Source organism: Carex rostrata, chromosome 12 (genome assembly GCF_964058835.1).
Source record: "Carex rostrata chromosome 12, lpCarRost1.2, whole genome shotgun sequence".
NCBI classification, from domain to species: Eukaryota; Viridiplantae; Streptophyta; class Magnoliopsida; order Poales; family Cyperaceae; genus Carex; species Carex rostrata.
The window spans coordinates 6,547,660-6,574,861 of NC_135929.1; the positions used below are offsets into that span (position 1 = coordinate 6,547,660).

Genomic DNA, 27,202 nt, shown 5'->3' on the forward strand with positions numbered 1-27,202 from the left:
TAGTGCATTTACAACCCCAATAGAACACTCTAACTGAAGGTGTTTGGAGCACTCTAGTAGTATCTCCAAATGGCAACATAACAATGCAATTACAACACTCCAATTGATGGTGCTTAGAGCACCCTAGTAGTGTCTCTATATGTCAACATAATAAGACATTTACAACCCTAATACAACAATCCAATTGAAGGTGGTTGGAGCACCCTAGTACTGTCTTTAGATGGCAATATAATAGGGCATTTACAACCCTAAGACAACGCTCTAATTGAAGGTGTTTGGAGAACTGTAGTAGTGTCTCTATATGGCAAGATAATAGGGCTTTTAAAACCCTAATACAACACTCCAACTGAAGGTGTTTGGGGCACTCTAGTATTATCTCCAGATAGAAAGATAATAGGGCATTTACAACACTAATGCAACACTGCAAGTTAACGTGTTTGGAGCACTCTTGTAGTGTCTCTATATAGGAAGATGATAAGGCATTTACAATGCTTATACAATACTCCAATTGAAGGTGTATGGAGCACGCTAGTAGTGTTTTCATATGGCAATATAATATGGCATTTACAAGCCTAATACAACACTCCAATTGAATGTGTTTGGAGCACTTTAGTAATGTCTCCCGATTGCAAGATAATAGGGCAGTTACAACCTTAATACAACACTCCAATTAAAAGTGATTGGAGCACTTTTGTAATGTCTCTATATGGAAAGATGATTGTGCATTTACAATCCTAATACAACACTCTAACTGAAGGTGTTTGGAGCACTCTAATAGTATCTCCAAATAGCAAGAAAATAGGGCATTTACAACCCTAATACAACACTCCAATTGATGGTGTTTGGAGCACTCTTGTAGTGTCTCCAGATTACAAGATTATATGGTGTTTACAACCCTAATACAACGCTCCAATCGAAGATGTTTGGAGCACTTTAATGGTGTCTCTATATGGCAATATAATAGGGCATTTACAACCCTAATACAACACTCCAATTGAAGTTGTTTGGAGCACTCTAGTAATGTCTCCAATTGAAGCTATATATTTGTGCAATAATCAAGTAGTTAAGTAATATATATTTGAGACTTGTTGATTTCTGGAGCATATGGCTTGAGCGGATCAAATCGGATGGAACCAATAAAAATAAAATAGTCAGAGAGTTCCAATTTGGTTCCGTTCAAGACAGATGCTATCCGTATAGTACACCTGACAAGTTGTGTGAGACAAATTGTGTTGACCGTTCTGCACGAGCATAAACGTACGGAATGGTCAATATGAATTTGAATTATTTTGCAAAAACCCTCTATTCAATATCCGAACAATCCAACCTAACGAGTTTCTTTCCATTGGAGTGGATCTAGCAAATCTGAAGTCCATCACTATATAAATATTTATCATCACTTCATATTTACTAAGCTAGCCGCCTCTCACATTTCAAAACGCATTAATTTGCAACTCTTGCCAGCTTTCATTGTTGAGTGAGCTTAAACTTCAATATCTTCTCAACACACTCAAATCCACTTAACTTATCTTCTAGGAGATAGTTTAGTGTTCTAGAGCCTTCTCATCCTAGGTAGTGTGGTCTACTTGTAGGGCGCGAAGGAGTACACTAGCTTGAGTATTTTCGCTCAATACACTTAAAGATGTGCGACGATTCTCTCCGTATGACTCGCCAGCTGCAGCTTTTAAGCCTAACCTGTACACAAAGTTAGCCGTGGCAACCCACACAATTTGATATCACATGCCACTAGTTGTATCATTTCTATTTGGGTAACAAGAAAAGGCCGCTGACGAGGTTGATCTACCCCGGAGACATAGGTATTTTATGCTAAACTCTATTATCATCATGCGTGTCATTTTTTTCTAAACTATTATCTATTTACTTTACTTGTACACAACTGTTCGACTTATTAGTTTAGAGGGATTAACCGAAAAACGTACAAAGAGTTTTCGAAACTCCTTTAAACCTCCAAGTGTTGTTAGGGACTACACTGATAACCGTTTCAGACTTTCGTAGTATAGGTGCATGTGGTGGAGGTGGTGACAGACCAGATCTGATTGGCTCTTAGTCGATTTAGATCATACCATGGTGCAACTTTAGTCCGATCAAACACTATGCCGACTAGGATCTAAAAGAAGTAGCAGTGGCCCTTCACTTAGAACAAAACTCTGAACTACCTCCACAAACTTGTGTTTTGCTCATTCTTGTGAGCTTTATCGTCCTGAACAAAACTCTGAACTACCTCCACAAACTTGGTGGTGGATTTCACAACTTTTGTGACAAGGCTTAGTTTGACTCTCACGAGCTCCGACATCCATCACATAAATTGAGGGTATGTCCCTTACTTGGACATCTTGTGCAGTGTCTTGAATTTTTTCAAGTCACATATCACTCCTACTACTTTTGGAGATAAAAACATTCTCCATGAATACAACAAATCGAGCAACAAACTATTCATTCTTGCATATATTGTCAATACCATTTTGTTTCATTTGGATATCCTACAAAGAAATATTTGTCGGATCTGGATTTAAGCATAGTCATTAACTTTTAACAACTATCATAAGGTTCTCAATCTTAGATTTAATGAATGACACATCTAAAACTTTTCCAGTCCATATAACATATGGGGGTTTCAATCGACTTCAATGGTACTATGTTAAGAGTGAAAGCGGCAGTATCAAACACAAATCTCCACATAGACAATGACAATTTTAATTATTATCCTTACCACACACCACAATTTTAATTATCATCCTTCCACATAATTAAGCTTCCACTGAAGCTCTCATAGAGATGAGTCATGAACTAATTCATACTCAAGATAATTATCAAATTCATGACTTAGGTTCTCTAGGACCTTAATCGACTTACAAGACTTTGGTTAAGTTGGTTTTTCAACTTCATTATTGAACTCCTTACTATTTAAAGAATCCAGACTTATGTCTCATCACGTAGACATAATCAAAATTACTGAAAACCATAGTAAATGATATGAAGTATCCATAATCTTTCTTTGCACAAGCACTTATATGGTCATATGCATAACTTGTACTTTAGTCCAAGCAAGTCACTTGCTATTTCTCTCAACTGGAGAGACAAGGGGTTATAGTTATCTTGCCAAACAAAACAAGCTACCCACGCGTCAATCGACTTTACGTTGAATTGATCAGGATCATGCAGATGCAATTTCTTGATACGTTAATCATTCATATGGCCAAGATGTCGGTATGTAGGTTAACTATTTTATTTCTTTAAAATTGAAACTCAAAACTTAAACCGTTCAAACGTAAAATTTTGTGATTTTTAGAATTTATTTTGTACTACATGATCATTAAAATTAATAAATCTAGTTAACTATGATAGACCAACTAAATATATTCATCTTTTGTATCTCTCATGAAAATGAACTATATCAATAGCTTAGATTCAAAATTAAACTTTATTTTTTAAAATATACATAAAAGATATGGCCGTGATGTTTTGCTATTTTGGGACATTAAAATCCTCCTACAACTCTACAATTGATGTTGGAGAAAAGAGAAACATGCACTAGGCCTAGGGTTTTGGTGTCCAAAATAAATGTTGTATGGGTGTACATCACCGCATGATGTATGAAAGATCAATAATTAGTATTATTACTTATATTATGAAAATAATTTTTTTTTTTTAAGGCTTTGAAAATAAAAGTTATCTTCTTCTATCCGCTTGACCCTTCTATATGTGTTTGATTTTTCGCCAAGATCGCTACCTCAAATTATTCGTTGCATCCCTACATGTGCATTGTTGTGGAGCAATTAACATCAAATTCGCAAATGGCTCCTACCGAATTTCTTAACAGATAAAATAGGGGAATTTGGATCCATTGAGGTATCGCTCGTAAAATGAGATCCAAACCTTTCGTTTAATCTGACACATTTTTAAAAGGATCCTCGTAAAATGTAGAATCTGTCTATTAGTTTCATGTAAATTTCTAGTATACATTCTCCGGTCATATAGTCTGTTTACATTTATTGCTAGTATTAGAGACTGAGTAGAACTAGGGTGCTCTTAAGCTCACCAAAGTTTTGGTGAGCTTAACTCTAAAACTCATTAAATCGATTTCAAATGACGAATCCGAACCGTTGAAACCCGCCTACCTTACGTGTGATGCATCTACGTGTGAAATTTTTAAACATTCGAATTAATTTAGTATAAAGTCAAGCGGTCAAAAAACGTTCAAAAAATGAATGCACTAAAATTAATTTATTAACCTTCTAATTTTGACCGCTTGACTTTATACAAAATTAATTCGAATGTCTAAAAATTTCACATGTAGATGCATCACACGTAAGGTAAGCGTGTTTCAACGGTTCGGATTCGTTATTTGAAATCGATTTAATGAGTTTTAAAGTTAAGCTCACCAAAACTTTGGTGAGCTTAAGAGCACCCTAGTTCTACTCTTAGAGACTGCCTTATCCTTTCAAAGCATTTGCCAATTAAAAGTTGCAAACAACTGGAACTAAAATTATAAAATCTAATTAGAAAAGGCCCAAAAAATCCAATTAGAAAAGGCCACTAAAATTTTCTATGTATAAGCTGAAGCCCATTTTACTTGTTCTCCCCTCGATTCATTGCACAAATTCGGGTACCGCATAAACATCAAAAAAGAACTTACATTTGATGTGATGGCCCAATCTATTGGATCCTTGCCATCAAACAAAGGAATATAAGTTCCAAGTAAATTCCAATTTTGAACCTTTCAAAAGATATCACCAAAAATATCAAGAGGCTTAGGTGGAGAATTGCTTGAGTATTACTGTTTCAGTTTTTTATATGATAGTTCCTTTCAGATCTTCTGTTTCTATAGTAATTTCAATTTTTTTATATATAAAGTAATTTCAATTTTTTTATATATAAAGTAGTGTGTCTAACTTATTAACTTTAATTTACTATCCATACACAATCCATCTGAGTTTCAAACCCACGACATGACCATCCACACAGAAGGTGTTGCCCTTCACCACCAGACCAAAGGCAGGGTCTAGAAGCATCACATGCCCAATTATGTTCTATATTAGCTCCTAGCTATTAAATTCAATTCCTAGTTTATATGGAATCACATACCCATCATCATTTAATCATAATTTTGTCTAAGACTTCAGAAACATAACACAAACCAGGTAGCACTACAATGGCTACTGTTTGCAGCTCAAAACAAATATCCTAGTACAGATTAAGAGTTTATAATTCAAGCAAAAGGTACACTTAAAGATGCATAATTAAAACTACAACTTCCAAATCACCTGCTGCGAGCAGGTGACAAGTCAGGCGACCTTGAACGGGACCCTCGTGGAGGCGACCTGTCAGCATAACACAGCAACTGGTCAACACACAATATTCTAAATATAGAAATATTTTAGGGAGGGAGAAAATTCATGCCTAAAAACATGTTCAAAATGGGACGAAAAATTGATTACAAAAGTTGAGGGCAAATTCTGACCTTTCGACCCTCCTTTTGTCAGGCTTATCACGTGGCGACCTGGAATAGCGTGGTGAAACAGAGTAGTTCTCTCTACGCCTTGGAGCAGGAGAATAAGACCTGCAACCCAACCATAGGAGTTAAACTTTTATATATAATAAAGCACAAAATGCAAGGCCATACACCAAACAATTAAAGGCACAATTAGAAAATGAAACTAGATAGAAAGGATACCTAGAGCGACGATCCCGATAACGAGGAGAAGCGGAACGTGAGTATGACCGGGAACGCGACCGCCGAGCTGCATGTATAATGACATTTTGTATAATTAACAAAACTTAAAACAACGAATTTGCATATACACCCTAACATAATCTCCTTGAAAACTTGTGATCATGATTTTAAACAGGTCCAGAAGAGAGAAAAACAAGAATTACCATAGTGTGTTCCCCGGCTTTCATATCCAGAACTGCCCCGACTGAAACATAAAATCAAAACTTGATTCAACTTTCATGCATGATAAAGCAATGATATTGACATAAAATAACCACCACCAAACTCACAACAGAATGCATTCCATTGTTCAACAAAGGTCAAGTTGATGATAAATAATGTTTTACCATATGTAGGAACATCAAAGTTAACAAACTCTCAATCTGATATGTAGAAATCCATTTCCTTTACCAAAATTATAGATATGGTACCATACCATCTAACAATCAATGTTTCACCTAGTGTGAAATGCTTTTCTTACTACACAGATTCTCAAATTAAAAGGAAAAAGATTCTCAAATTAAAAAAGAAAAACAAACGCACCTGACTCTTGTACGTCTTCTCATGTCATCAGGACGTTTCCTCGACTCGGCAGCAAGAACAACAGTGATTTCACGGCCACCGAAGATCTGACGATTCATGTGATACTGTGCTTCAGACGCATCATAAGCCTCTAGGAACTCTACAAATGCAAACCCACGGGGCTCTCTGTTCTCATGAAACAAAAATTAAAATTAGCAGAAGGCAAAAGAAAAGGACGATTCAAATACTATATTTTTTATGTGAATCCCTTCAAAACAAGAAACTTTTTTTAATTCCATCCTAGACCATATATTTTTAAGAATATAAATATTCAATGACCACTACACTAACAACTAGCTTAAGCTGCTAGAGAAGGCTGTCATTTGGATTTTTACATTCTTAACAAAATATTTTCCAAAAGATGCCCAAACTAACTCCCTATTTCACCAAGGAGAAGTGACAAGGAAGAACAGAGTAGGAATTTTCTTTCAGGAACAAACAACTAAGGAATGCATTGTACAGTAGAGAATGTTTGCAGTTTACTCTGAATACTATAATAACTTCTTACCGACTCAAACTAACCGATCACAGTAAGTGGACAGCTTTGTGAATTGTTGGTTGAAGAGAGAGTTACTTACTAAGCAACCTTTCTTCTACAATTACTCTTCCAAAAAAAAACAATAGCTTCGGATTCTTCAAACCATTTGAAAAATCATAAAGCGCTTCAAAAAAAAATCTTGTCCCCTTCAAGTTAGCTTCTCATTGACATTGAGTTCGCGTATGCCGAATTTTATCTTCTAAATTATCTCCCCTATTCTCACACGTATTATATACTTGTATCTTCTAAACTTGTTACCAGAATCAATCTTGTCACGCAAATCAACATCCTAAAATCAGTGTATGTATTCTTGATAAAAACAAGCAGCTTGTCTTGAGAAGGTACAAATCCAAGTCTTATACTTGCTTGAATAAAGGCTTGTACTTCTCTTGAAATCAATTATTACACATCCCACGGGAATCTTTTCAATAGACAACTCATCTGAAAATAAGCACGATTTTAAATACAAGGGGGGAAAAATACTTCCGGTACCCAGCTAAACGAATAATATTTACACATATACAATTGTTTCACTTATATGAAGAAGAAGTAAATTAAAAAAAATGGTAATGCTAACCCAGTGTAATAGTCCTTGGGCAAATAAACATCCCTCACTGGGCCAAATCTTTCAAAAGGCACTCTCAAGTCTTCAGCTCTGCATAATAAAAATATACATATTAAAATTGTGCTGTAAAATAGCAATTAGTATTTGGTTGCTATCATGAAAGACAATTGTCTTCCTTTCTGTACATATACAATCTATGATCTACTGACAGAAAAAAGGGGGCAAATTAGAGATTTTTTTTTTTAAAAAGGAAAGCCCAAAAGGGAAAGAGAGGAAGAGACCGGGTACTCATGGGGATGTTGCGAACGAGGAGACTGCAGGTGGTGTGTTCCCTGCGGGACCCACCACCTCCACCTCCACCGCCACCTCCACCTCCACCGCCACCGCCACCGTAAGCATGACTTCTTCTCGGTGGACTGCGGTAACCCCTGCGCGGCGGGCTCCTGTATCCTCCCTCCGGACTATACCTCCTCATTTACTCCCCCCCAACTTACTTCCCTGCGCAGGTTTTGCTCCGTGCGCAACGGAAAGGGCAAATTGGGGGTGATCGGAAGAGAAAGAAGCGGAAAAGAAAAAAGTGGAAGAGGAATAAAGCGAGTGTGGATGACAGCGGTTTGCAAATTAGGTCAACTGGAGAAGTACATGTCAACCGTTTGGGCTGTTTAGAGAAATTGGGCCGCTCTTTTGGGCTGTTGGGTGCATATATCTCAACCCACGTTATGATAATTGTTAATATTTTTGGTAGAAATAAAAATAAAAAACTACAGCTCAGCCCACGATATGATAAATGATAATATTTCTGGTGAAAAACAGAACTGTTAATATTGTATTTAGTTCGTTACTTTTTAACTAACCGATTTTTATTAACCACCGATGTATCTTTATTTTGAATTATCATATACGAGTTATGTATATATGTAACCAACCTCAAACGTACCTTCTAGAAACTTCTATTTACACACTTTTGTTTTTTTATTGTATATTTACACACTTCTAACTGCATTAGTTGCGCTCCCTGAGGAACTAGTCCGACCGGGAACCTTCTTTCTCAAGGGAAGGCCCTGTACACATTCCACCACAAGGAATTACCAAAGAAAGTTCGAAAAAGATGGCAATAGCTGAAAATAAATCTGCTGTGATTTTAAAGGCATCGCAGGACCTGTTATTTCAAATCTATCCATTTATCTGTCTGGAGATTCGTGCATAAAAAATAAGTGTTGTTGAGATTTGTGCATTCCAAAAAGTGAAAGGCTGAATTTAGAATCACAGGGTCCTGCGATCCCTTTAGAATCACAGCAGATTTATTTCCGCAATAGCTAAATGATAGTGCGCAGTATCGCTCAACCATAGACTTGCTTTTTTAGGCGAAAGGTCATGGGGAGAGAGAGTGCTTTATTTAAATCAAGTTCGATCAAATTCTTTACCTTAACCCAATAATCATATACGTCTTTCTCGCAACTTATGAATTTGTACATGTCATTCCATCCAAAACTACTTGCACTAGGTCCTAGCTAGCTTATACTATGTGGAAATTGTTCTTCCCATTCCAAGGAAATAAACACTCTATCCAATAAAGTAAATTTCCTATATCTCAATTTCATTTCTATAAGATGACTGTTTTGTATAAAATTGTTAAAAGTTATACTGATCAGTGCCGGCCCTGATCCAGGGCAGCCAGGGCAATGGCCTTGGGCCTCAAACTCCAAAAGGGCCCCGAAAATAAATAAAAAATTTGTATGTATTAAAATTGCAAAACAGAAGATCAATTATATCTGTGATACGTTGCTATTAAAAAATCTATGATTGATATCCGTGAATGGTTGTATTAAAATCTGATTGATATCCGTGATTTAATCATTCCTTTTTTTTGTTTTTTCATTTCACTGTTGGTCAAAGTTTCTTTATTTTGAAACTTTCAATATATTCTTCAACAATATTGCTCACTAAATTATACGAAAGCATATATGCCAAGAAATTAATTGAGGTTATACCAAGAAACAATCAACACTATTGTTCAACAATCAACGATGAGACATCCAACGTGATTCCAGAAACCTAGAAAATTGTCAACGTGATTCCAGAAACCTAGAAAATTGTCAACGAGAGCGGCAACGGCGCGGCCTCTATATTGGACTGCTCTATCTCATTGCCTAGGTTTTATTGTTCTATTACTTTGTTTTATCTTTTAATTTAAAATAATATTTTCTAGAAAATATGCATTAGGTAGCGAAAAAAGAAATAGAAAATGATGTTTTGGTTGCTTATAGAGTTTTACTAACTGTACCTATTACCGTGGCATCTGCAGAAAGGAGTTTTTCAAAATTAAAGTTGATAAAATCTTATTTACGAACAACTATGACTCAAGATGGGTTGAATGGATTAACAATATTAAGTGTTGAAAAAAATATGTTGAAAACTATTGATGTTGAACATATAATTGATGATTTTGCTTCTAAAAATACAAGGAGGGGTCATTTCAGATAAGATGTGGTTTATACGTGCTTTTTGTGTAGGTACAAAATACAAGGAAGGTTTTAGAATTAGTTTATCAATAAGCAAGGAGTAAGGAGCAAAAAACAAGTAGCAAGAAGCATGATATGGGTATGTTAATCATTGACTCGTTGTATGTGTTTTATTTTGAAGGGTATTGGCTTTATGTCCCTTATATTTTGTATGATCTATTAATATATCAATAAAAAAAATTATTTATATTAAGAGCACAAATTTTTCTCTCGCCCCGAACTCCGAAATCTCCGGCCTGATACTGATCCTACATTTAAAGTTAATTTGGCCGGTCCTGACATTCCTTGTCATTAAAGTCACGAGTTCTCTTGTGCTTGCACTGTTGCACACAGTTTTTACAGTCACGTATTCTCTTGCATGTAGGGGTGATTAATGAGCGAGCATGAGCGAGTTAGGGTATGCTCATGCTCGCTCATTAAGTAAATGAGCGAGTTGTTAATGAGCGAGTTTAAATGAGCGGATAAATGAGCGAGTTGTAAATGAGCGAGCTTTTAACGAGCGAGTTACGAGCGGCTCACGAGTTATGACTTATGACTCATAACAAAATTATATACTGTGTCCACGCATAACAAAATTTGTTAAAAGTCATCGTAATAAAATCCAACAAATTGTTATAATTCATTTAAATGAGTGAGTTGTTATGACTATTACTTGTTTTGGGTTTTTGGCGGAGGTTTTGGTTCTGCCGATTTACAAAAAAAATGAATATGAAATTATGAATATTAGTATATTACACAGGATTAAATGTTACATTGTACTCATTATATTACACATAATTAAATATGAAACTATGCTCACTATCTATCAATTTTAATGAGGCAAGGTTGATGTTATACAGAATTACATAGAATTAAATGTGGCAGGGATTAGGTGTGCCAAATTCTTAATGAGCGAGTTATGAGCGAGTTGGGTCATGCTCATGCTCGCTCATTAAATAAATGAGCGAGTTGTTAATGAGCGAGTTTAAATGAGCGGATAAATGAGGGAGTTTAGATGAGCTTTTAATGAGCGAGTTATGAGCGGCTCACGAGTTATGAGCGATTTACTCACCCCTACTTGCATGTGCTTAATTGCGTAATGTTTTTGGATGGATATGTTATATAAATATTATTAAATGACCCATTCTAGACAGCTAAGTCGTTTAATATTATATCGCTGTATAATATAAGCATGCTGCGAAACCTCTCTCAAACATTCAAACATAGCACAACTATGCTTTACACCTCCATATACTAGGTTGCGAAAGATTTTAATTAACAAAAATATTTTCAGATTAAAATGGCAGCAAACTGGAATGCATTGAGCCATTGACCTTCCATGTCCACAGGAGCGATGCCGTGCGGGTCTCTCCAGCTGAGCCAACTCTGTACGAGTTCACCGTCTTTCGGACATAGACGGCCAACAGGGATTGCGCATCTACCTGCCTGTCATCCAGTTCTATCATCACAGTCCCTCCATGAAAGATCAAGACCCTTCTAGCATCATCCGGCATGCCTTGGGTAAGGCATTGGTTCCTTACTATCCGATAGCTGGCCGGTTAAGAGAAGTGCAAGATGGGTCGAGGAGGCTAGTGGTCGAGTGCACCGGTGAAGATGCTTTGTTTGTTGAGGCTTATGCCGATGTACGCATTGAGCAGTTTGGCAATTTGCTGTGCCCTCCCTTTCCGTTCTTCGAGAAGCATGGTTGACATTCCCCGCTCTGGAGACGAATAATTTGCCCTTGCTCCTTGTGCAGGTAATTCCTGATGAGTTCAACATAGTAAGATACAAATGAATTCATGTAAGAGCATTGACTTAAAAACTGTATGATACAAATGAATTCAAGTAATGTTTTATAGGGATCTTTTTGTCAATTTCTGTTAGAGCATGTGTGAGGGCGTATTGATTTGGATCACTTTAATATATGCAGGTAATTAGGTTACAGTACTGTGGTGGATTCATTGGCATGCGACTGCACCATGCCATGGCAGATACGATGGGCTAAGCTACAGTAACGCAGGGGTAGGCAACTGCCTACCCCTGGATTTTCAAAAACGCTACCATACTCGTGTATACTTGGGATAGATTTGAGTTTTGTCAATCCCTGAATTTAGATTTTTGCCTATCCCAGAACTGGGTCTCAATTCTTTGTGAATAAGTCGGGGGATAGTTCAATAAGAAGCTTTATTAGAAGATTGTTGGTTTACGATTTGGTCATTTGGGACAAAACAGCGAAGTGTTTTTGGAGAAGAACTGAAGAAGAAGGCGTGCTGTTGGGAAAGGGGTATAGTTCATTTGATTTTTGAGTAGACTTGTTTCACTATATTATTCTTCCAACACTTTTAAATATGTTGCATGGTTCACAATAGACCAGGTTCGGTTGTATAAACTGAGTACATTAGTTTTCCTATTCTATTTCTAAACTACGGTGCTTAGGTGCTCCCAACGTAGCGGGTCAATTTCATATATTTTCATGAATTGCCACATTAGTGGTCAGAAAAACACACCATACAAAAACAAAATACAAACTAGTGGATTCTTACATGTGGTCAACTGACTTCTTTATTTCCTATAGTTTTTCTTTAATTTAGAATTTTATGTATATGCTATATATTACTTATCGATTAATTAGTATAATTTTTTGTACGCTTGTATTTAATTATACTAGTGGATTACATAGGTGACATTCTTTTGTCTCAATATATTTGAACAAATTATTTTTTTCTATTTTTTCCTATAATTTTAATACAATAATTTATTTTTCATTTATTTTTCTATTATGTGTGAAAACTCATCTGATTTTGATTTCTATTTCATGGTCAACTTATCGATTCTACTTGTGATTCCGATTTTAAAACCGTGATTTTATCTTGACCTTTCATCGAATTGTTTTGAAATAAAATGAATCTTCATTTTAAAGAAAGAGTGTGTTAGCAATTTTAGTATTTAATAAGAAAATTTTAAATAATAAAATAACAATTAATTAATAATATTTTTTTGTCTATCTCTGATTAAAGTCTGCCACTGTAATCTAGCTTAACTGATATCCTGAAGTTCACAATCCTTTTGAACTTCCTATGCAACAAATTCATTTAGCAGCGATTTGGGTTAGAATTAAAGTGTCGCATGGAACAATGAAAAAAATTGTTAACTATATATGTTTGTCTATATATGTTCGCCTATTGAAAATTAAGGGTCAAACAAGTTAGCTGAGAGTAATTACAACACCAATTTATTTCATACAGTAGCCTCTCATAGAAGAAACCAAAGTAAAATATATAGATTATTAGATGGAGATACAATTCTGACTAGAATAAAATATTTACAAAGATAGTACATAGTACAAACAATTTTTGGGAGAACCAGGCATCAAATATGCCTCTCAGGATCCAAATTCTGGCAAGATCGAGGGGGAAATTTTAACAGGGCAGAAAAAATGTATCTAGAAAATCCATTCTCTGAGGAAGAACTGAAAAAAGTTATCTTTGACTCAGACTCCAATGGAACACCTGAGCCAGATAGTTTTTCATTCAAAATTCTATCAATACTTTTGAGATATGGTTAAATATGACTTACTTGGTCAATCTCCTATTTTTTTTTAACATTATTGACATAGTTTTTCAAGATAAGTTGTTGTTAATGGATTTTAATCATTGATTAATGGTTTATCTAAATGATTTATAAGTGTTGGAATTTTTGATATGTAAACTTTTTAATGTGACGAAGGATTGTGCGTCGAAAAAGTGCGTCGTAGAGATGCCTCCTTTCGACAAAGGGATGCGTCGAAGAGATGTGTCATTTCACTGAAAGGATGTATCCTTTCGTGGAAGGATGTGACCTTTCGCAAGAGCCTCTTCATCCTCTATAAATAGGATGACATACTTCTCATTTGAAAAACAGTTTCAAATAAAGAGAAACACACACAGAAATTTTAAAAAAGAGAGAAACTAGGTACTTCGGTTGTGAATCAGTGGGACATGTTCGGTATATCGCTGTGGCGTGTCTCCAACTAGCGTTCAAGAAAATAGACGAGAAAAGGATGGACTAGACAAACTACTAGAAGACTTAGAAGGACTAGACGTGAAAGGAACCTCCAAGATAAAGTCGTATTCCGCTGCGATAATTCTGATCTTGAATATTTTGCGGTTCAATTATTTCTAACACTAAGAAATCTACAACTTTAGTTCTTATTCTTAATGATTTTTTTATCGTTCCTAATGTCAAATAAATTTGCTCGTGAATATATTTCTCAGCAAAAAAATACAAGTTACTATAGTTCCCATTAAACCAATAAACGAATGGTTCAAAATAGACAAACGAAATCATTAGAAAGATAATTTTCAATTATTTATTGTGTAAAAATAAAATAATAATTAAAGTATAACTAAAACCAAATTACTTAGTCCATAAAAATACTAATTCTCAATAAAAGGCCTATATAAATTTATGGTCATATAGCCTACCATTTTTAATTACTCTCGTTTTATTAGGCCTCAACATTCTTAACTTGTTCAAAACAGAATAGCTTATTTATTAAACCAATAAAAATATGACTGAACAATTAAAAGCTTCACCCAAAAGTGTATAATGAATCCAGAGGAAGGAAAAGACAAGATTCCTAACAATTATAACTATCAACGGACCCAAGTAAGATCCAAGTCAAAGTATTATTCTTCATTTGCTAATATTTTTTATTTTGAAATTTTCTAACATCTTAAATGAGGAAATTATAAAAGCAATACTATGTATCTTAAGGTTATATGAGTTTGGTTAATATTAAAATGTTTGTTCCTAGATCATGGAACAAATGCTTTGATTTTTATATTTTTAAAGTCCAAACACTCGATCCAAACCGTTCAACATTCAATCTATAAATTTACTATTTATTACTATTTATTAAGCCAGTTTTGAAATTGTTGTTTTCAATGATTTAGAAAATTTTCATTGTTTATTAAAATCAGTGATTTTAAAACTAGCTTAATAAATAGTAAAAAAGTTCTAAAAAAATGTAAAATTTGGTCTTCAGGCACATTTTAATATAGATATCACATCTAACGGTTTGAATCGACCATTTGAACTTTAAAAAATGATAAACCAATTGATTGCACCACGGCTCCGGAACAAACGTTTTGATTTTAGCCAACCTTATATTATAATACCAAAAGTACTTTTACTAATAAATTTCTATATAATTTGAAATATATATTAGAAGAACTTCGGAAGTTCAACAAATCATTTTAAAGATAACAAAAAAGTTGTTACACACAATTTATTTGCATTGATATAATATATAATACTTTGTTAGACAATTCACACAAATAGCATTAAAAATCGCGTAAGACGTATGATTATATGAATTGATAAGCATTGTCCTAGGAGGAGAGAATTTCTTGTGATAAGTTGTTGCAACAATGCAACCTCTTTCTTTCGTATTAATATTTCAAAACCTGAAATTGAAATGACATTTTAATCATAAATCTTGATCTTCTTCACAAGCACGTTTACACTTCCAAATAATTTCTTTACCTTATTTTGTACAAGATAATAAAGCTTAAAAAACAATGAATTAGTTAACAAAAGAGAGTTCTCATTTCTCAACAATAATTTGGCACCGGAATCCTCTTGCTATAATAATGAAGCAGCGCCACCCCAGTAAACAATCGTAAAGCAATAGCACATAGATATAGTTGTGTCCTAAGCTAGGATGATTTAGACTTTAGAGTCAGCAAGGAGGGTCTTGTCTTAAATACTTAAATGCTTAACCATTGCCTGAAGTTTGCAATTAATTCAAAGAATTCAAATGATATCAAATATCTTTGTTAGGTTGCTTCAATGGCTTGTGCAACTTACAAAAGAGATGGAGTTTGGACTCTGAACTTACGCCTTAGGCCTTTGGGCTTGGGCTTTGGACGCTGTGTCCTTCACACGTTCACGGTGAGAAGTACTGTGAACTCATCAACTTCAGAATCAGTGAATCGCATAAAATATTCAAACTCGTACTCGAATATGCAATGACGTACGATGCAAATTCAGATCGATTAATACAGTCAAAATGTATTCAAATTGTTTGCTTTATTTAAACTTTAAAGACAATAAAGAGAGTACAATGCAAACGAATATATTAGATAAAGTCTGAAGTAAAAACTCGCACATATTTCGTTTTGTTTCTTGGAAATTGCATACGTTGTTCAACTTTTTGCTGTGGTTTATATTTACTATAGGGCATTTATCTACCCTGGCTTATTGGATCAATATTACTTAAAAAGTAAAATACTTGCATTGGTCAAGTATATGGACCAGAATTGCAACACCAACAGGCAATTGGGAAAAATTATGGATTCTTGTGATAAAGAAAGCCGATATAAAAGAGAAACCAAATCATTAACATAAACTTTGCCAAAGGCACTTGTTGTGTTACAACCAGAACTTCAAACTTATATCACCATATAAAGACCATCACCCTTATGGAAAATCAGAAGGCAACTACAGCAGTCAAAATCTTCAGAAATTAGCAGTCCATCCAATGGGCCCCAGCTGGTGGTTCTGCTGGAAGGCCCCAGCTGGGCCCACAACACCAACCCCCATGTTTGGACCTAAACCCGACGGAGGTACCTGTTGGTGCATCATGTTGTGGGGACCAGGTGACATGAGAGCCATCGAAGCAGGCTGACCTGGGTGGTGCAAAGGAGAGTACTGCATGTGTGGCGGCTGTGGGGCTGCATTTACTGAAGCAGACCCGTTGTGGGTAGGTAGATATGCTGCAGCATGTGGGGTTGGCTGTTGTGCAGGTACGTTGTAAAATGTTCCTGATGGCATGTTTGGTAATTCTCTTTGATTTTGAACCCAGATATCTGAAGCTTCCATCTGCAGCAAGAGAGATCAAATGTTAACAAGGCGAGACAGAATAAAGAAGTAGATTTCAATTAAATGGAACAATCAAGTGTTCCTTGTAAATGCCCAAACAACTACTTTTCCCTAAATTATATACATACTACTTTGGGGAAGAAGGGGAAATGATAATACTTTTATGCTTTCTAGGTTTTGAACATGAGGTCTATGTTGTTCTACAAAAGTTTCCACATATAACCTTCCTAGGGTAAGCATGATACTTCTTGAAAAATAGATATTTCAAGAAGAAATATGTACCTGTTGACTAGGCATGTAGAGATTATTATCCTTGAACTTGACTCGGTTAGAATCGTCAAATGTACCAACAGGCCCAATCACACCAGGTGTAACTGGGTAGCCATTGCTTGGATTTGTATAATTCCCATACCCATTACCTGTGAAGACTGGCTTGTACTGGTTTGCACCATACTTCAACCCACCAGCTGTTGCCTGTGTTGGGCCACTGGTGGGCATCAAGAGGTAGCCGTTGCCGTGACTGGGGTGTGGATATGCAGGACTATTTGGGTAATTTTGCACAGCCATTTGTGGTGGCGGCACATACACAGGAGGGTAGACATGACGATATGGCACGTAGTTGGGGAATGCCGAGAGCTGCACTTGCTGGTACATTTGAGGGACCTGTTGATGCTGCTGATTTTGTACAGCATTTTGATGTTGTTGCAGTGCTACTGGATGAGTCAATATATGGCTAGCGTTATCAGTTATTGAGCTCATTGCCTGCTTAAAATATACAATAGGTATAGCTAGTTAAGATAGATGTGATACTGGGTATCATATTTATTCATTATAAGAGCAATAAGTACAGCGAGAATATAGATACTGAGCTGTTTACCTCATTTGAAATCACTGTAGCATCCTGGGGACCTACACTATCAGCACCAACCGAACTGAGAAACTGCATGTCATATCTAGAGTGCGGGTCATACTCCTGATGTCCAAACACACAAGTCCATTAGAATAAAAAATAAACTATCTCAAGGAAGCTATCAAAAGACATGATATGGTAATACGTACCTTGAAGCTTTGTATATCAGAAGGGTTCTCTTGGAGATCATGGGGAAGGGTAGATTCATATTGTGAGACACTTTCAGGGGCAGGATCAGAAATATTTTGTGGGCTCTCATCAGAAAGCCCCTGTGAATTTGAATCTGCTCTTAGCTGTGTTTCATTAAGCTCGATGTGCTCAATGCCAGAATTTACCAGTTCACTTGGAGTTTCCAATACATCGCTACAAATTTATAATAAAAATTAGTACAACAATAAATATCTGTATGCCAAAGAGTATATAGCAGAAAAGTGTCATTCTCCAGTAATAATGCAAAGTTTATATCACGGAAGCAACATCCTTCACCATGATTTCTTAACATTAGAGCATGTAAATTGTACAGATAAAAAAACATGTTAATCTTTTATTTTTGTCATTGACTTTATTTTACTGGGCCACGTTTTGTACTGGACCCATACCAGCATGAGACATCTAGACAGTAGATGCACATAATTGAAAGAGGATATAGGTTATTTCTTATCATAACAATAAAATGAGAAGAACAGTATTATACCCCAAAGAAGGCTGATTGTTAGTCTCCTTTGAACATTTCACTGAATCAAAGCTGCCAAAGACGAGGCTGGTTTTCTCAGAGTCAGGTACACGCAGATGCTCAGGTATTATTACATGCTGATCATCCGAGACATTAGATTTAGCAAGACTTTCAGATAGGATAGCCACCTCCGTTTGGTTTTGGTTGGTTAAAGAATTGCTAGCTCGGGAACTTTGGCTTGATTTCGGCCTCCATTCCATGTTGGGCTGCTGAGCTGCAATCATATGTCATAAAAAAGAAGTCAAAAATCCAAACAAATTAGATTACCGCCATATTATCTCACGTATGGTTATCACTCTTGCTAGGCAAAGCAGTTCAATAATGTACCTCTAAAAGGTAACTAACAAAACAAGAAATTAGCACATAGTAATGAACTTGTCACAAAACCCCAAGTTGCTTACTAATACCAATTGTACATACAGGAGGTTCATCATTAGTACACAGCAAGAAAATAGCTATCACACATCAGAACCCATTAGTACCTGAAGTTTGCCGTCTTTAAGTTGAACTCGCCTGGTCATTAGAGGTGGTCAAGTAAAAAAACAACCGATTACTTGCAGATCTCATGTTCAAAAAGAAAGGAACACCAGACACTAAGGACAAGGAGCATGTTAATAATGAGAGGAAAAACCTTTCTGATGGGATGCAGAATGCTGAAAGACCTTTCCGTTATACTGGCTCACATTGACTGATCTGGTAGCACCCTCTGATGCAAGAGGCTGAGGGCGACGATTGCCTCTTGAATTAGGCCTAGCATATCTCTGGCTCTCACTTGCAAAAGTCTTATTGCTATTTGAAGCTGAAATCAAATTTCTTGATTCATAAACAGCACTGGGCTTGCGCAATCCAACTACCCCAACCTCACGGCGCCTCAATCCCACATTAATATGGATTGGATCTGATGAAGAGCAGATCTCGGCACGTGGTTCTTTTCGCGGCAAGGATGTAACATGGTTGGACTTGGGTTGAGCAGAATCCTTGCCGTCCACTACTGGCGGTGATGAGGTGGTGAGTAGAGGAGAGAGCTTATGAGTGGTGGATTCTTCCTTGGAACTGAAGATAAATTGGCTCAATCAAAATTGGAATATAGAACTTGGTGATTTAAACATTTACAAGTTAAGGAAGTGATTTAAACATTTACAAATTTCTTCAGAAGTTGTTATATCTTTGGAAGCTTTTCTAATAGGCAAGTTAAAAACCAGTACAAGTTACACAGTACTAGTACATAATGGCTCTACACCTAATTTAACATAAGAATGTTTTATTCAACTCAGCTTGCCTCCCAACAACTGTAAAGCACTAAGACAAATAATGAGAACTTAGAACCTTTAAACACTAGAAGATAATTTTCAACTATGTTGTGTTAAAAAAGTTGTATTGACTTTTACAATATAGATTCCAACACGTTCTTGATATGAGCAAGCAATGATAAAGTTGCACAAGTGTTATCCTAGGAACACAAGATCTTTTGAAAAATAAATGAAAAGCAATGCATCAGATAAAAACCTCTTATCCACGTTATCTGGTGCAACTTTGCCGTTACATAAATCAGAGCTCTGACCAACAGCTGGCGTTACATTCTCATCAACTTTCTGCTTAAATCTATTGTCTCTCACCACACGAAATTCCTTTACAGGCCCTGATAGTCAAAATATAATAATATTTAGTAATCGAGCAAAATAGGCTTTTTGTATCGGTTCATGCCAGGACCATAATTACAGGGAGACCTCATGAGTTGTAAGAATTGCTAGAAGTTAATGGAGCCTTATGTGGTTTAAGGATTAATGCTTCAGGCTCAATCAAGCAATTCAAAGTAAAGACAGATAAAAGAACAGCTCGGTGTTTTGCAAACTAATCACAGTAGTTATGGAAAGGCTAAAACAAACCAAGATCCAGGAACATGCCTGCTCTTGTTGTTAAGGTAAGGCTAAATATACACCAACCAGATAAATAGATAACCCTCATTCTTATTGAATTCATTAGCTTACTGTGCATATACAAAAGAAATGGTGGTAGTACCAGGAAGCGTAGGTCTAGAATAGCCACCTCTACCAGCTCTAGAATAACCACCTCTTCCAGCTCTACCATTGTGTTCCCACAACCTATCTGGCCTTTTCGATTCTGTTTTAGTTTCTTCATGAACTTTTATATCATCAGTGTCATTATTGCTGTGACGTCCATTCTGATCAAATTGAAAAACACATGAAATAGAATTTAAGGTACTTATGGTTATGGATAGCATCATTTGTTGCCTGGTGGTGCCTAGTGAGTACCAATGTCCAACTGGTAATAAGTAGGGGCATCTCAAAACATGAAAGCCAAATGAAACTTACGACAGATTATAAAAGAAAAAGAAGAGGAAATACTGGAGGCATAAATGGTTTACAGATGCATATACTAATGTAACTGGTAACAAGTATTACATCAGTGGCCCCTAAAAAATTGTACCTCTTTCTTCCTGTCTCTTCTCCTCCTAACCTCATGAAATGGGTCTACATGAATAAACATAACAAAAACTAGGTCAAAGATGAAACATGCTTAGTGGACTGAGCAGCAAGACAAAAAAAAGGTAAATACAAGACTATTGGTAGATTATCCCAGTCTGATGGTTGATTAATTTTCAACTAAACAAAGAGAACTTGGTTATGAAGAAATCATAGCAGATGTCGTTAATACTAGAATTACAATTCTAATTTGAATCTTGGTGCCTACCCTCCCATTCCCTGGTGCCAAGACCAAATCCTTACTATGCTACATAAAAAACGCAACACAGACGGCGCTATCTGAACCCCTCAAATTCAACTAACAAAAAACAACACGATATAAGCCGAATCCCATAAAATCTAAACCGTAAAGAACTAAAGACAACACCTTGATTAAGCAATTTCTGAGTAGCCTCGTCGGGATCCATGTTAGTCTCCCTTAGCACGGCGTATATGTCCGATTCAGAGTGGTTTCCGACGACCTCCTTGATCGATTTGACGGTGCTACGATCCTTTGAGGAGATCGCAGAAACGTCGCCACTCTCCGTTCTCGAACCCACGACCATTAGTCGGTTCGACAGGAAACTTCAGGAGTAAGCAAGCGTCAAAAGATGCGTGATTTTCAGCAAGAGAGGAGCGGGGAGGAGGGAGAAGGGGATGAGGGGGCTAGGGTTTTGCAAAATAGGGAAGTTATGGTAACTGCTAAAGAAGGAGACAGAGAGAGAGAAGGGTTTGGATTCTGTGTCTACTATCAATTATTACATAATTAATTTTGGTCACTAAACTGGGGAAATTTAGCAGGTGAACCGTGAACCGGGTTTATTGGGCTACAAACGAGCCGGACTTTAGTCGAATCGACTCGGTTGGTTCACCTGCGCTACGATCGTGCGGCTCGCCGAAGCCCGAAGGTAGTTGACGGTGTGGTAATGTGGTTTAATATGGATTCGGGATCCCCTGAGGTGCAATAATAAATCTGGATCGTTATTTTAATCTGACACGAATCTCTAAACGGATCCCCTGAGTTCGGCCCACTGGGCCGTCCGTTTATATATATAGCCCTCAGGTATATATCTGGGGGAATACGGACTCGTTAATATTTGGATCATTCGATCCGAATTATCATCACGAATTTCAAAACCGACAGGCGTTTCAAAAATTACCCGTGCACTGATCGGACAATCTAGATGATGTTCATCTCAATCGGATATTGAAGAACATCTTTATTTCTAAATTGTAAATAGTGATCTCTTTTATTGCATCAGTATGTTTAGTGATTATTTATTAATAAATTTCATATTGTGTTTCGAAAGTTGAATATAAATGGCACTGAATTCACGTGGAGATCGATGACTTTTTAAATTTTAGAAATGATAGATATTAGTCCATACGGAGAACCGATCACTAATATGCATACTACCATAACCTCACCCATATTGGTGATATAATCTAATTAAACCATCAAAAACACTGTTGCATAATTCAGTTTTGTTCACAAACTTCTAACTACTGATTAGATAGGTCAGGCGACAAGTAATGAGAATTATCAATGAAATGTGAAATGTGCCGAGGAGAGGATATATTATATGATTAACATCTTGCATTTATAGTTACTTCCTTCGCTTGATGCAAAAAAATCATTTTTTTAAATCCTCTCTGCCGGAGGATGCTAGTTCAAAATTCAGCATATGTCACCTAAGAATAAGATGCTTCATAAATTTGACTTTAATCTCATTCTAAAAAAAAAAATTATTAACTTAACTTAAAAACAAAGGTTTATAGCATTGATCGCGTTATAGCGGAACGGTCAAAAAAACGACGCTATTGCTATATTGCGCTGATAACGTCATAGCTTTTATAATCTGAAAACACCATAGCGCGCTTTTTAGAATCCTGATTTAAAAATCAACTATGAATATTAGATTAATAATTCAGCTTCTAATAACATATCAATAATCTGGGTGATCGCATAATTTCCATCCGAAATGCTACATTAATCTGTGTGAGATCTTTACTAGAAGTTAGAATTAAATTAAGTCTATCTTACAAAAAAAAACAATAATGTATCTACTTGAATTAGTACAAATAAATTTTTAGTCAACTATTAGATAGTTGCAGAACATTTATAAGCTTTGGTAATTTTATGACCTAGATTGAGTTCTAAATTTACTAAAATTAGTATTACGGAATTTGCGTAAATGTGATTTGACGGTTCTTGATGGCATAAAATTAATGTCTCAATTTGAATTAGTAAAATAAAATTTTCTCTTATATAAGACAGTATTTGCAAAATATCCTTAAAATTTTAATAATTTTGAGATTTATAGTAAAATTTGAATTGACTAGGAATTGATTCCGGCAGTTTTTTATCGCATAAAAATTGATTTTTCAATTTGATTAGCAAAAATAAACTACACTATATAGTACTACATATAGCATTCAGAGAATTTTGATGATTTTGATGATTTATGTAGAAAATAAAGCCTTAACTAGAAGGGAGCAAAAGATACAGGCTTTAATTTCAATATTTGTAAAGGAAAGCAATGCAAAACTTTGCATTAATTAGTGAGATATTTGGTTATAACATTACTTATATTAAAAACCAATATTAAAAAATGAACAAGATAAATGACAAGAATGAAACAAAAATACACATTAATTCAAAACTTTAGAAAGAAAAAATAACAATTATATATAGTTCAAAAATCTTAAAATCTACTAAAGTTGTACACACCGTGAGTCATTATACTCTTCAAAAAACATGCTTCTTATTCTACTAAAGTTGTACACCCCATATCAAGATGTTGTTAAAGTGGCCTGCTGAGCACACAACCATTTGGAGAAGTTGTCCACTATAGGTTTCGTTACATGATTTGTTAGATATGTTTAACATTAAATTGGCCGAAATTGAAATAGCATTTAACATGTTAGAAAAATATATGCATTAAATTCGACAGCTTTTTTTCAGACAATGTCTTCAATATGTAACATAAAAAATGCAGTGCGGGTTTTAAACAATTGATTCTGACATAGTCAGCAACACCTACAACCTACTATATATGCTTTAAGCCATGCAGTTATTATCAGTTTTTTTTTAAACTGAAAATTCTTTATTATTTGGTTTGCTCAAATATCTCATATGAAAATTTGATATACACTAAATAATCCATAATACCAACCAATGAATCCACTCTTTTTTCAATCTTATATATACACGGATGTCAAGCAACAGCATATTCACACACATTCAATTTTTGTTCACAAATTTTTAGCTACTGATTAGATCAGTCATGCAACAAGTAATGGAAATCATCAACGAAATGCGAAATTCTAAAAAACCAACAATTTTGACATTCATCTCATTCTAAAAAAAAATTAAAAAAATGGTTTATTTGCCTAACTTATAAAAATCAACTACATATGAAGAGTGGATTAATAATTCAACAACTAAAAACATGTCAATAATCTGGCTTCATACAACAACCCGGGATAGGGTTTTTTTCTTGCCTCCTTGCCACGACCCATGATTGGCCACCGCCCCTCAGCAATATATTGTCACTCCTTCCTTGGATGGACTAGTTTAGAAGAAAAGGGGCAACAATTTTAGATGAGATATGATTATATAATTACTTTGAAAAAAGAATCAAGGACAGGCAAAATTTTATAATTTTTGACATTGAGTTTATTTTGTATATTAAAATAAAATAAAAATATAAGCATATTCTTAAATTAATCATTTTGAGTCAAGAATGAGCAAGTGTCCACACTAGACTGTGCCCAAGTGCTCTCAAAATGACACTTTATTTTTACTTTTTTAGGTCCAAGTTTAATTTTTAAGCTGCACTAATTTGTATTTATAGTAATAAAGTTGAAAAGTAACTTTCTTAAGAAACACTTGAACAAACTTAAGAAAGATGTGCAAAAGGAGCATTAAGGAAGTGAGATTAAGCTGCACTAAGGAGTACCCGTTCAATAAGTTTAAGACTCCTTAGAGCACTAAAGTGCTCTAAAGAAACTCACACTGAGCTTGCTGAACAACAATAAGTTACAATTGGTTGTCTTTTAGATAATAATTAATTACTAATTAATGCATCATAAGTTACATGGTTCCGGAGGCAGCTGTTTCCTCTGGATTTTGTAAATTTTGTGAATTTTGAGTTTTAGTGGTGATCTATCGATCTTGATCGACTTTACTCTTCTCTAGAAAGAAAAATTGCCCTCCTTTGAATATTTGATTTGTAATTCAGGTTAATTTAAAATTAAAAATAAATTTTTTTATTTATAATTGGTAATTAAAAGTATAAATTATAGTATTATAAATTACAAGTCAGAGTATTGAAAAGTATAAGTCAAAATGTTATTTATTATCGATCAAGTACCTAATTAGTTAATGGGTTTAAATCCGATTAACTATTTAAACACGATTCGATATTTTCTTGGCCCCTGAATCCACCTTTGTTTGTTGCATCACTATGTTTAGTAATTATTTATTAATACATTTCATACTGTATTTATTTCTATGATATATTAATAAATTATTAGATTTTTATTTTATTTTAAATTAATTTGGAAATTTTTAAAATTTTATATGTAAATGCGTCATTTATAAGTAGATGAATTAAACGGTTTGAATTCAAATCCGATAAATTTAGAGAGTTGTGCTGATTATATTCTAACTTTGCTTCTTATTCGGAGAATTTTTTTTTATGATTTTAACGATTTATGTAGAAAATAAAGCCTTAACTAAAAGCGTTCCCCCAATTAAATTAGAGACTGCATCAATGCAAAGTGGGTCAAAAAGACGAATAGTGACGGGCCAGGCCAGGCTACAAACGTGGCGACGCTCTTTCTCTCATTTCAATACTTGTATTGTAAAGCAATGCAAAAATTTGCATTAATTAGTGAGATATTGGTTATAACATTACTTATTAAAAACTAATATTCAAAAATGAAAAAGATAAATGACAAGAATGAAAAAAAAATACACATTAATTCAAAACTTTAGAAAAAAAATAACAATAATATATAGTTAAAAAATCTTAAATTCTACTGAAGTTGTTCACGTCGTGAGTCATTATAATATTCTTAAAAAAGATGCTACTTATTCTCTTGTACACACCCCATATCAAAATATTGTAAGAGTGGCCTGCTGAGTACACAGCCATATGAAGAGGTTGTTAGAACTGACCTGGTGACCGTGATCACTCGATGAACGACTAACTTCAATTGCTGAGATATGGATCATATGGTGATGTTTTTCAATCCACCATAGGTTTCATTACAAGATTTGTTAGAGGTGTTTAACATCAAATTGGCCGAAACCGAAATGGTATGTAACAAGTTAGATAAATCTATGCATTAAATTCCACAGCTTTTTTTCAGACAATGTTTTCAATATCTAATATAAAAAATGCAGTGCAGGTTTTAAGCTGTCGAAGTTGGCTTTTCCAGACCAACATATAACCCGCTCTACTTTAAGCCATGTAGTTAGTATTAGTTGTTTTAAAAATTGAAAATTATTTATTATTTGGTTTGCTCAAATATTTCATTCTCATATGAAAATTTGATATACACTAAATAATCCATATATAATACCAACCAAGGAATCCACTCTTCTTTCAATCTTATATATATATGGATGTCAAGCAACAGTATATCCACACATATTCAATTTTGTTCACAAATTTTTAGCTACTGATTAGATCAGTCATGCAACAAGTAATGGAAATTAACGAAATGTGAATTGTGCATAGGAGAGGATTATATTATTAATTACTTCTAGAAATTTTGCCAATAAATTAATACCTCTAAAATTCATTCACAGTTACTTCATTTGATTTATGTAAATTCTGTTTTAAAATGAATTAATTTCGCAAGGGAAAAATTATTTTATGTAAATTTCAAAATAGAAGGAGATCGAGAACCACCCCTAGCAATGTTGAATCAACAATTTTGACATTCATCTCATTCTAAAAAAAAAATTCAAAAAATGGTTTACTTACCTAACTTACAAAAATCAACTACATATGAAGAGTGTATTAATAATTCAATAACTGATAACATGGCAATAATCTGGTGAAAAAATAAGAAAAATATAAAAATTGAAACATATATTGGAAAAAGAATCAAGGACAGGCAAATTTTTATATTTTTGACATTGAGTTTTTTTTATATATTTAAAATAAAAATAAAAATATAAGCATGTACATCATTGTTTATTGAATAAAACATTTAAATATATACATTTATTTCACACATGTATAGTACTTTATTGAAAAAAATTATGATCATGCTA

At 34.8% G+C, this 27,202-nt stretch overlaps 3 protein-coding genes across 7 annotated transcripts in view; 1 reads left to right on the forward strand and 2 right to left on the reverse strand.

The window, feature by feature from the left end:
- Positions 1–1,340: 1,340 nt before the first annotated feature.
- Positions 1,341–27,202, forward strand: part of LOC144563204 (uncharacterized) — a 93,997-nt gene continuing 68,135 nt past the window's right edge. Inside the window, exon 1 of the mRNA XM_078312631.1 lies at positions 1,341–1,345. The gene's annotated coding sequence lies outside the window, so the exon portion shown is untranslated. The remainder of the gene's footprint in view (positions 1,346–27,202) is intronic.
- On the reverse strand, positions 5,069–8,049 carry SCL30 (SC35-like splicing factor 30). 2 transcript variants are annotated; one of them, XM_078312701.1, is made up of 8 exons: positions 7,798–8,011; positions 7,701–7,767; positions 7,432–7,509; positions 6,278–6,442; positions 5,899–5,939; positions 5,696–5,762; positions 5,483–5,581; positions 5,069–5,342 (listed from the first exon to the last, which is right to left on the reverse strand). In XM_078312701.1, the coding sequence occupies exons 1-8, from the start codon at positions 7,892–7,894 to the stop codon at positions 5,282–5,284; spliced, it is 675 nt and encodes a 224-aa protein (XP_078168827.1). In that variant the 5' UTR covers positions 7,895–8,011; the 3' UTR covers positions 5,069–5,281. The 2 variants fall into 2 exon arrangements, with proteins under 2 accessions (XP_078168827.1, XP_078168826.1); XM_078312700.1 differs by having other exon boundaries at positions 7,701–8,049.
- On the reverse strand, positions 16,283–21,707 carry LOC144563257 (dentin sialophosphoprotein, putative (DUF1296)). 4 transcript variants are annotated; one of them, XM_078312703.1, is made up of 10 exons: positions 21,299–21,707; positions 20,876–20,919; positions 20,447–20,609; positions 19,934–20,066; positions 19,059–19,480; positions 18,389–18,641; positions 17,844–18,057; positions 17,662–17,757; positions 17,067–17,546; positions 16,283–16,784 (listed from the first exon to the last, which is right to left on the reverse strand). In XM_078312703.1, exons 1-10 carry the CDS (start codon positions 21,474–21,476, stop codon positions 16,422–16,424), a joined length of 2,346 nt encoding a protein of 781 aa, XP_078168829.1. In that variant the 5' UTR covers positions 21,477–21,707; the 3' UTR covers positions 16,283–16,421. The 4 variants fall into 4 exon arrangements, with proteins under 4 accessions (XP_078168829.1, XP_078168828.1, XP_078168831.1 ...); XM_078312702.1 differs by having other exon boundaries at positions 17,067–17,549; XM_078312705.1 differs by having other exon boundaries at positions 20,474–20,609; positions 21,299–21,693.

Excerpts from the sequence above, each read along its gene's own strand:
- LOC144563257 (XM_078312702.1), bottom strand. The coding sequence starts at position 21,476 with ATGGTCGTGGGTTCGAGAACGGAGAGTGGCGACGTTTCTGCGATCTCC. Across the intron at positions 20,920-21,298 it reads TCAGAAATTGCTTAATCAAG|ACCCATTTCATGAGGTTAGG; the intron begins GTGTTGTCTTTA and ends TTATTCATGTAG. Across the intron at positions 18,058-18,388 it reads AACAATCAGCCTTCTTTGGG|CGATGTATTGGAAACTCCAA; the intron begins GTATAATACTGT and ends ATAAATTTGTAG.
- SCL30 (XM_078312700.1), bottom strand. The coding sequence starts at position 7,894 with ATGAGGAGGTATAGTCCGGAGGGAGGATACAGGAGCCCGCCGCGCAGG. Across the intron at positions 5,582-5,695 it reads TATCGGGATCGTCGCTCTAG|GTCTTATTCTCCTGCTCCAA; the intron begins GTATCCTTTCTA and ends GTTGGGTTGCAG. Across the intron at positions 5,343-5,482 it reads GACAAAAGGAGGGTCGAAAG|GTCGCCTCCACGAGGGTCCC; the intron begins GTCAGAATTTGC and ends TTATGCTGACAG.